We start from the raw sequence: 11,280 nt of genomic DNA on the forward strand, positions 1-11,280 counted from the left end.
TTTCCTTTTTTATTCAGACATGTTTTTTGTTATAAACAGCTGAAGCATCTGACACTAATTTTATTGCATCATTAATTAGGTACTTCCAGTCACTTAACAGCCAGTGCCAATGGAGTCATAGTTGACAGTCAGCCTGTAGTCAAAAAGAGAAGAGGAAGAAGGAAGAATGTGGAGGGAGTTGATGTCCTCTTCATAAATAGAAATAAACAGCCTAATCATGTAAGTAAACTTGATTTTTTTTTTTTATCCAAAAAAAGGTCAAAATTACTGTTAGTCCCTTAACTGAGCATAACTGTCTGTCGAGATATAGCACTTCCTTACTCAGAACTGTTGGGTTTGGGGTTTTTTGGTGAAAAATTTCACTGACAGTTTATGACTACACAAATGAGAACTGGTATAGTTTTACTAAATATTAGATATATACAATATTGATAACTATTATTAAAAATAAATTTAATTCTAGTTTTGATGAACTGTAATTAACAACATACTATTACAAACTTGATATTTGACCTAGCAATACTTTCTGACATCCTTTACTGTAACATCTGTTACAGGATCTGATGATACAGTGACTTAAAGGGAGTTATCTATGGCATGAGTAGTCTTACTGAGTCCTTGAGTGTGTGCATAAGGATCTGCAGGACTGTGGCCTTCATTGTATTATATATGAAATAATTGTGATGGTTTGTTTTCTGTGGAGAACTTAATCAAATGTTTTTAATTTCTCCAGGTTAATCCAGGTATTAACTCCTGTCAAGTTGCTGCAGGAATAAACCCAGCACTCACTTACACGCAGTCCCAAGGCATGCTTGATGCAGAGAGTCCAGTTCCTGTTATTAACCTAAAAGATGGAACAAGGCTTGCAGGTGATGATGCCCCCAAAAGAAAAGATTTAGAAAGGTGGCTTAAAGAACATCCTGGATATGTTGAAGATTCAGGAGCTTGTATTCCTGTGAGTATTCCTTTCAGCTGTGCTTAAGCTAAATATTAGAACATTTCTTATAAAATATATTTGGAATTTTATTCTATTTTACAGGGAATTATTCCTTCTTTGTTCTTCTGTTTTGTTTAGGAAAAAGGAAAAGTCCGTTTCTGTTTACATAATTTTAACTCCGCAAGCCTTCCTTTTCCCTCACAAACGTAATTGCTAAGCAAAGCAATACTAAGCAAAGACATTTGATCTTTGTCTAATTTCACCTAAGATTAAAAAAACTATCTCAGATAAGAAAACTCTTATTACCATGATACTGATGATGTGAGCTGAAAATGTGTAACAGTGTATTTTGTGATGTGCGAGAGGATTAAACACTTTACTGTGAGATGCATCTCATACCTACATTACAGTGCTATGGTAGTGATGTTTGTTTGTGGGTATGATGTTCTCATTATGTTACCTCTGAATTTGAGAGTTGTTAATGTTGAACATGATGTAAGAAAATCATATGTATGACATCTGGAATAACAACCTTATTTCTCCATAAAGATGTTATAATACAAAACAGTAGCAACATTCCTGATAGTTAAAGCACTGTGTAGAGGCATCAGAAAGAGGATTTAGTGCTGTTTATTGGTCTGCTTATTGTATAACTGTGATTAGTAAATTAGGATTGTTACTAAAATACTTGTGAAATTGAAGATGACTTCAAATGAATGCCTGACTCAAGAGAATGCACAGATATCTTACAATTTTTAAAACAGTTATATCGGAAAGTTAAATGCCTTTTTAATTACTTTATAACAGAGGATGCAGTTGCATGATGGGAGGCCCAAGCAAAAAAGACACCGTTGTCGAAACCCTAATAAACTGGACGTTAATAGTTTGACTGGGGAAGAACGTGTTCAGCTCATAAATAGAAGAAATGCAAGAAAGGTATTCATAATACTGTTCCCATTCTGATGTTACCGAAACGAATAGTTACCTGAAATGAAGAACTCTATACACTACACTTGCTAAAATACTGTGTGTAAACAAAAGGTTTTTGTTTTAAGGTTTTGGAACAGAGCAAGAAAGTCAATGAGAATCTTCTAGTAACCGTTTTGCAACTGTGAAAATATGTAAGATATAGCTAGAAACTTGCCCTGTGGTTTATGTTTATATAGAATTGAACGCTCAATATGTTTCAGTATTTGTGCTGTTGACTAATACAGAGGCATGGCCACTGAAATACATGTTGTTCTGATCGGAGCAGCAACATTTCAGAAGTTCTAAATTTTGTGTACATCTCATTACTACTTCTGACATGATTAAAATTATATTGGTAGTGTGTCCTGCATAGAAACTTGTCCATTGGATTTGCTTAAATCCTGTGTACTGGATTATTTTGCTTTTTTTTTCTTTTTTTCAGTTATCTCTGGCAGTTGACCTTTATGGTTCACCAGTATATATCCGTTGTAAATCACATTGCTAGATTAAACAGTAGCGTAACGGGGGAACAAAAGTAGAAGGGGAATTCTTCTATGAAATCCCAACACTGGAAGATGGGAGACCAGGTGTTGAAATCAAGTTTTTGGACAGGTGATCGAAGTTTGGGAAATGCATAATGCGTTTGAATAAGCTTTGGGGAAGGCTAAAGGCAATATTCAAGAAAAGCATGCAGAACATTACTGTTTATTGAACAAATTTGGACAGATATGTGGGATGGTGTCTTTGAATGTCAGTGTAGTACCAGAGCAGCAGTCCAGTAGGGAGTCTTTGAGGTATTATGTCAATGTATGGAGCATTTTCTCTTGTGATACTGCTAGCTTTTCTTTTTGTTAGAGACCAGTTGCAAGGAAACCAGGAATTTTTTTTATGCTGCTATATTAAGGTCAGAAGCTTTGTGCATCTGTAGAGAAGAGTGAGGCAGAATCTGAGAGTCTTTCATCTCTTCAGTGCATTGAGACAGCAGCTCTAAAGAGGAACCTGTATGGTTGCTAGTCTCTTGAAAAACAGACCCTTGGCTGCTCTATAGCAAGCTGTGCCCTGAGGAATTTTTTCAAAGTTGATGATCAAGGAGTGAGAGATTTGATCTGTGCTTACTGTAAAAGCCTGTGTTTTCATGATGGCTTTTTTTTCTGTAATAAATTTCCACACCATAGTTGAGACGTGTATTAACTTCAGTTTTCCCATTTATAACCTGTCCCTGACTCCTCTGCATCACCAAACTCATTTTGTCTCATTTTCTTTTTCAGTTCAGTTACCCATTTAGTAGCAGGGGGTGAGGGGATCAAAAGTAGCCTAGAAAATGTGAGTTTAAGTTGCAGTTTATAGAGAAAGTTGAGCAGAAACTGGAATTCTTTTTTTCTTTCTACTTTATACCATTTCGTCTTTGTTTCTGGATCTGAGTAATACCTCTGATTAATTTGAAAGCTTACTTTCCTGCTTATATGATTTTATTAGGACATGCTGTCTAGCAATCTTGTCCTTTTTTGCATGAAGAAAATACAAGAAATAAATTTCACAAGAGAAGCAGAGTCTCTTAATGGAAGTATTTTTAGAAGTTGACTGAGGTGATAGAATAAAACTGATTTAGTGTATAAAGGAAGAGTTTAACAAGATTGTAGTTACAACCTTCTTGGTAATGTGTGGACCGCTACTGTTCTCTATTCATGTGGTTGCTCTTCCATTCATTGTGTGTCTAAATAAACTCTGATATTAAACATTAGTAGGAATGTCAAATATTGAAGTTGCAAAGTATGAGTTTAATAGATGAGTTTGAGTTTAGTAGATTTAGAACAAATCAAGAGTATCTCATATATGCTGCGAGGAATCAGTCAAAAGCTCTGTCATACTCCTTGATAATTTAAAGTGAGATTTTATTTGTATTGTTTTATATAAAAGGCAAAAATGAAAGTGTCAGGTATGAATGTTGCCTTTTTCTTACCAAATGAGAAGTATTTCCTGACTTCTATCTTCTGCTTCTCAGGTAGGGGGTGCGTTTGCTCCCCCTCTGAAGGATCTGTGCAGGTTCTTGAAAGAAAATCCAGAGTATGGAGTGGCTCCTGAATGGGGAGAAGTTGTAAAACAGTCTGTGAGTATTTGCAGAATAAGATAACTATGACATCAAATGTATCATAAAAACAAACAAGGCAAACAGGAGGAAAAAAAGCATGCCAAAAGGCATGCTTTTCATTTCTGGTATTATATTAAATGTGGAATGTGGGTCAATTTTAGCTTTTCTTCTGCCAGCTCAGTTCTGTAACTTGGTTTGCTGACACAGCTGTGAGTAGGAGGAAGGGAGGGACAGTGGCTGGCAATCCCCAATTAGAGATTTGGTTGAAGGTGTGATAGTACTGTGACTTCTTTCTCTCATAAATGTAGCCTTGAAGTTTTTTGGAAAGGTTTTAGCCCACAGAATACTTTCTTATTCTTATAGTTAGGAAGAGAAATATAATTTTAAACATTTCTTTTACTTTTTAATTAATTTACTTTCAGTGTGTACCTTTAAGAAATACTATCCTCAATCAAACTTTTAATCAAGTATTAATATAGCTATCTTCTACTACTTAGAATTTCTATTTTTTATTTCTTAGAGGTTTTGATTTTTTAGCTAAAAACTAGCATTGAGATTCCAGTGGAGGGAACAAGGTTAATATATTAATGTATTTTTTGGAGTAGGTCTGCATGACTTCAGTGTTGCTCATGTATTCCTTCTGTATGGATTACCAGCAAAGTTAGTGATAAGATTTCCCTGGTAGTCCTGAGCCAGCTTCTTACTTGGCAGCAAGATGCATTCAGTGTGTTTGAGGTTTGTACTTCATTAAATTTAAAAGAAGAAAGTGTTTTGACAGACTTCGTCCACAGTTCCAACAAGACACCAGGCATACATTTTCATTACAGGAACTACTATATAGCTGGTATCTCTTTTCTTTTAAGTGTCACTGGTTCAAGTATGGTGTATGGTCCTGAGTTCATTCCCTGTTTGCCTTGAAGATAAGGACACATTCTGAACTTCAAAAAGTTGTGTTGTATAATAAAGAATGGTTTCTGAGTAACCCAGTTACTCTTCCATTCCATGTGTCTAACAGAAGTGAGGATGGCTTTGTCAATATTCTTGCGAAGTCTATTTTCTCACCGACTATAACTTGTCAGAAGCGTATTTTATTTATACTGCATCTTCAGCCTCTGGCAAAGAAATTACGAAGTTAATTTTTTTTTCTAGTTCATTGTCAACAGAACTTGTAATCTTTCTGTGAAGTTCTAAGTGCCAATCTCTCCAGTACCCTTGTGGGACATTCTGATAGAAAAATAGGTAACTAGGAACAGGGTTAGACTGCAGTGAGTAAAGGTATAAATAATAGCAGAATTACTTTCAGAATTTAGTGGTTATCCACAGGACAGAACAACAGAGCATGAGTTCTGAATGCCTCTGGTTGTATTAGAGTAGTTTAAAGATATTTGCTGGGGAAAAAAAGACCATTGTAGTGTGGAGGTGAGTAATAGTTGGATCTTAATGACTGCTTTTTTTAAGAGGAATTTTCAAGACAATGCATTTCAAAGAGAATATTAATGTCCATTGCAATTCTTTCTTCCTCATGAGGTAGGAGTGCTTACAGAGGTGAAGTAATACTGTGCAAGCCCCAAAAAGAAGTGCTCTGAATTTCATTTTACTTGAACTTGAGTCTTTACTGTTTATTCTTAGGTTTAAGGATAAAGTGAACTGTGAGGACATTAAACAGACACTGGCAATAATAAAAAGGGCTTGGAGATTGTTGGTTTGTGTGCAATCACACATTTGTATTTAACTTCAAATTGAGTAACTAATTTTTTTTTAATTAAACTGTCATGATTGGAATGTGGTAATATTGCAAAGCAGTGCTGGTTTAGATCTTAAATTGAGATTGCTCTTATAATTAGCTATGTTTGGCTTGATTTGCAAACAAACCCCTAGGGTTGAGTTAGCAGAAGGTCTGAGAAGATACCTGTGTAGTCCTCACTGTGGAAATGGACCTTTAGACATTTGAGATGTGATAGCACAAAGTCACCACAAATTCCAGTGAGTTGTCTGGAGATCAAGCTGCTGTGCTAACATGCCAGAATAATCTTTGACACTGTTACTGTATGCTTGGGGCTTCTGTTTGCTTGTACTTTTCCATCCTTAAGCTCTCAAAATCCTAAAAATACCCAATGTGTCTCTTGCAGGGATTTCTTCCAGAAGGTATGTTTGACCGTATTCTCACTGGACCTGTTGTGCGGGAAGAAGTAAGCCGGAGGGGAAGGCGCCCCAAAAGTGAGATTGCTAAGGCAACAGCAGCTGCAGCAGCTGCCACCGCTGCAAGTGTATCAGTTAACCCTCTGCTAGCTAACGGATTGCTTCCAGGAGTGGATCTGCCTAGTCTTCAGGCCTTACAACAAAACTTGCAAAACCTGCAGTCGCTGCAAGTAACAGCAGGATTAATGGGAATGCCAGCTGGCTTAACTACTGGAGGAGAAGCGAAGAACATGGCTGCCATGTTCCCCATGCTGCTGTCAGGGATGGCTGGATTACCAAACTTGCTGGGCATGGGAGGACTTCTAACAAAGTCTACAGAATCTATTTCAGAGGAAAAAAAGGGAAGTGATTCAAAGGAGGCAGATAAAAAGAAAGAAAGGACAGAAGACCAAAATACAGATACTGGTGGTGAAAACTCTGTTTCAAGTTCTCCTTCAACATCCTCTGCTGCTGCAGCTGCCAATCCTCTCTCTCTTAACCCATTACTTTTGTCCAACATACTTTACCCAGGGATGCTTCTCACTCCAGGCCTTAATCTTCATATCCCAGCTTTGTCTCAGTCTAATATTTTTGATGTACAGAACAGTGAAAGCAATGACACAGGCTCAGCCAAGCCCACAGAAGAAAAGGAGGAAAATTCTAGGGTTAGAGATCAGGAAGACAAAGGGGGAACAGAGCCAAGCTCTCACAATGAAAACAGCACAGATGAGGGTTCAGAGAAAGCAGATGCTTCATCTGGATCTGATAGTACATCGTCTTCATCTGAGGATTCAGATTCTAGCGATGAAGACTGACCCCAGACTCTGCACTTAAATTATAAACTGATTTTGAATTTATTCTTTAATTATTTCATTGTAAATAACCCAGTGTTGAGTGCATCAATGATTTACTGACCGAACATTTCAGTATTTGTTTAGAAGTGCAAACTGCTTTCAGAGACGTTTTGCATGTAATATTTCTTGAAGTTCATAAGTTTCTGAACTTGTATGTACTATCAAATACACAATGGTGTAAAATTACAACAAAAGGCATTATAATTTTGTTGGGGGGTTAATTTTATGAAAATAATGCTCAAGTAAGAGCTGTATATTTAATATATTTGCAGTGAACACAGAATACTTTATGCATATTATTGATTTAATTTGAATATAGTTTTACAGCCTCCTTGACACTTATAATTTACAGATCAAAACTCAGCAATAATTTGGGCAGCTAATGAATGTCATGAAAGCTGTAGAATCTACATCACCATCCATTGCTTTAATTACATGAAAATGCTCTAGTGTTGTGATGCACTGCTGTTTCCAATTCAGGTACAAGTGTGTTTAAAAGAAGATAAATTTTTCCCAATCAGCCAATTAAACTGGCTACCTGTTACCTCAGCTGAGTTAGTTTAGGAAGTTTACATTGGTTTCTATTACTTGTTTTCAGGTTTTGTTTTGTTTTCTAAAGACATCCTGTATATCATGTTAACATCTGAGTTATTTGAGATATGACTGTTGGTGGTTTTTTTGCCCTTATTATAACTGTTCTCTTTGACAGCAATAAGGGGAAATTAAAGCAAAAACTGTCTTATCTCATGCTACTTGGCACCATGTAGATCTATTTAGTTTACACCTTGCAAGGTTTTGGGCTCCCTCTGCAGAATTAAAAGTCCCAAAATGAGGAGTAGTTTCCCCAAGACTCAGAATAGGCAAACTGTCATAAAGTGCCACTGAAAAGACCTTTCAACACTGCATACTTCATGTAAAAATTGTTTGTTTGCTTTGTTTGTGTAGATTTCTATTTGTGTTTTATGTCATAAAACCTCCTGGAGTTACCAGTTAATAAATGGCAAATAAAGTATAGATAGTTTTGAACTCCTTTTGAGTTTAAACTTCTCTGCAGATTTAAATCTGACTAAATATTAATATTACCCAAAATCATTATTGGGATATCACTTCATATATTATGCTGAGTTACCCACTAAAGAAAAAGCACTTTGAATAGTAAGAAAGACAAATTATTCCTAGAAACCACAGTAACAGGGCGTAAGGCATCTGCTTAAGTCCAAATCCTTAGAACCCTTTGCTATATAAAATCTGTCTAATATTTGATGTGTGATATGATTCCTCCTTCTTCTTAAGCTGCTATTACTCTGACACAGTTGAGGCCCAGATTCACATTTACAGAAGTTCTGAACTGACTGATAATTCAGTTGACCTTGGTTACATCGTTTGTGGTCCAAGAATAGGCAAGTGTTAAGAGAAAATAGATGCAGGTACTAGTAGAAGTCATTGAAAAAGCTTTACAAAGGGATAAATTTAAAAATAAAAAACAAAAACTGTATATTTTGATATAGTTCTGTTGCTTGCTTGTACAGTAAAACAACTGTGTTGTTTTTTATCAAGAACTTTACCAATGAAATATAAGTTTCTATGTGCAAAATAACTAGCCCCATGATTAGAAGCAGTATTACATGTAATTACACAATTATACAAGTACCATTTGGATTGTGCTGGTTACGTATTTTCCCAAATAGTATTCTGATATTTGGCCCTTCATGCAGTGTCTTAGCAATAGTGAAAATTAAAAACTGCCAAGAGAAGGGGGTAGCAATTCTTCATCATGAAAAAAAAAAAGTATTTCATATTTAATATTTTGCCCTTTGTAATATAGCACTTTTATTTAACTAGGATGCATTTATGAAATAGCCAAAGTTTTACAAACAGTTAGTAACTTAGTTTGCTGATGGAGTATGTCAACAATACCATTACTTCCCATCCTTATCCCACAAAACAAATCCTAAATCTTGTGGCTAAAACCTAATTTATATCAGATTTATGAAATAAAGTATTTTCCTAATTATGGTCAAGTGAGTTTGGTTACCATTCTAGTGATTCTTTCTATGTAATAAGGCAATTACAGTTCCAAGTAATGAAGGTTGATGTAGACTTGAACATAATGTATTGGGTTTATTTTTAATCACTTTGAACCAGAAGGGGAAAAAATGTCCCACTATCAGCTAAACTATATGCAAATACGGTTGTATAAAGTTAAGGGTTATAAGGAAACCTCAGTAGAATTACACTAATACTGAAGTTAAAATTAAAAGGATATCCAAGGTGATGATAAAGTGTGTGTTGGTAGTTACTAAAAGAACTTTAGCTGTTATTGCCTTGTATTTCTATCCCTTGTTTCAGGCTTCATGATCCAAGTCCTAGTCCAGGTTTTTTTTTTTTGGACATTTGCAATATTTGCCAGTTGTGTTCTGTGTAGTCTGAATTTGCTTTCTGTAGTTGAACAAGCGTCTTAAAAAGTCATTTGTAATTTATTGAATTACTTTCTATGATGTTCTATAGAGCAAATGGAAGTTTAATTATTTTTTATTAAACATATTCTTTGACTACCCATGATGTCGGCCTCAATATGTGAAAATAATGCTGTGTAAGGATTAAAAATGTATCTTTCAGCAGCAAAAGTTAAGTGTTAAGCTTTAAACCAAAATTATTCTTAAGACCTTAAAAAAAAAATTAAAAAAAAAAAATTAAAGCCAAGTCCCTTGCTCCATCCCCTGCCCAAGACCATGCTTTACTGTTGTATAATTTTTCTGGGAATCAATTTCCTGTAATTCTGTTGTCTTACAAACAAAATAAGCTGTTGTTCAGCCCTTCAGTAGTTACAGTTAGAAGGGAATATACAGTCTAGGTTCTGGTCCAAAAGTTGACTTAATTTGAACTAACGATGCATCTCATGTTCCAGGGTAAGCATGTTGGCAGTGGAGTAGCTTTGAATCTTTTTTTTTAAAACTCTGGATTACTATCCACATGTTTACTAAATCTGTTAATTATTTACACAACACTTAATGTTGCTATTTTTCATATATTTCATACAGGGCATGGACACTTCTCCTGAACACAAGTTGTCTCCTGGTTGTCAGGTACCTTCTTGTTTTAACCTGTCATTGCACTACGATGATTCAGTGGTATCCATCTTATTTATTCCAGTCTGAATTTTGTCTTCAGATCATGATCACCCTTTTTGAGCTTCTCCTTTCTCAAATCTGTACACAGGTGGTAAAAATGCACATATGCGTATGAGCTCTGTTCTCATCTTCTCCTGTTTCTTTTTTCCTTGGAAGTCCTGAAGAATCCCTAATAGTATGTTTTAAATTTATTTTTAACAGGTTTATTAGAAAACTGCCACGGATTTTTAAAAGGGGGGGGGGGGGGAGCAGAAAATTCATGTCTTGTAATTTTACAATCCAATCTTCTTACTCTGTAAATTAAAATATAACTAGATCTCTTTTTCAATGAAACTTATTTCCAAGGAACAGATGATATAGGCATAGTATTGGCATTTAATTACTTGCACTCCTTGGAACTTTTTTGAAACCGTATTGATATGATGATTAGATGAGACTATTAATAAGGTGTCCCAGGCAAATTCCTGTCCGATTTATTGTATCTTGTCTCTGAGAAAAATTTCTGCCATGTTATTTAGTAATACAGTTTCGATTTATTGCTCAGTACAACAGTACTGATACACCATCAAAATGAATGTTTACTTCTTAAATGCCTGCATTTAAGCTGTAGTGAGATGAAGTGTGCCTGGTGTACGTGGTTAATATAAAGGGATCTGCAGTGTAGCATTATATGAAGGTATTGTGATGTGAAAGTTATTAACATTTAGTTGTATAAACAGTGCCTGATCTAGTTCTATTACACCTATAATTATCTTCAACATAAGCAAGCTGTATCAGTGTAATGTGGGACTGACACTGCTGTAGTTAACCAACACTTCAAATTTTACATCTGTACATTGTTGGGACATCGGGTTTATGCTGGTGTCTACAGAGGAGACTAAATATACTAGTGTTGCTACGGGAGTTTACAAAATAACTCTCCTGGCTTATCTAAATAGCCCTAACATTATACAGACAGGCGGTGTCACTTACTTGTCACATTTAGAGGACAAGGAAATAAAGATAATAGCTTTCCATAAATAAACAGTAAGAAAATCTTGATCACTTTGTTTCTACCTAATGATTTGTAGCATGAAATTTTTCTGTTAAAAGATGCAGCGAGGACTTCTGATTGATAAGTGT

General features: G+C 35.4%; 1 protein-coding gene across 8 annotated transcripts in view; it reads left to right on the plus strand.

The window, feature by feature from the left end:
• CHD9 (chromodomain helicase DNA binding protein 9) overlaps positions 1-9,584 on the plus strand; it is a 101,948-nt gene extending 92,364 nt beyond the window's left edge. For all 8 annotated transcript variants that reach the window (XM_069793658.1, XM_069793654.1, XM_069793660.1 and 5 more), the window contains 5 exons: positions 80-219; positions 734-955; positions 1,745-1,873; positions 3,909-4,013; positions 6,125-9,584. In XM_069793658.1, the coding sequence (XP_069649759.1) occupies positions 80-219; positions 734-955; positions 1,745-1,873; positions 3,909-4,013; positions 6,125-6,988 (1,460 nt within the window). In that variant the 3' untranslated portion in view covers positions 6,989-9,584. The remainder of the gene's footprint in view (positions 1-79; positions 220-733; positions 956-1,744; positions 1,874-3,908; positions 4,014-6,124) is intronic.
• Positions 9,585-11,280: the final 1,696 nt, after the last annotated feature.

This window comes from Haliaeetus albicilla, chromosome 10 (genome assembly GCF_947461875.1).
Source record: "Haliaeetus albicilla chromosome 10, bHalAlb1.1, whole genome shotgun sequence".
In the NCBI taxonomy this organism is placed as follows: Eukaryota; Metazoa; Chordata; class Aves; order Accipitriformes; family Accipitridae; genus Haliaeetus; species Haliaeetus albicilla.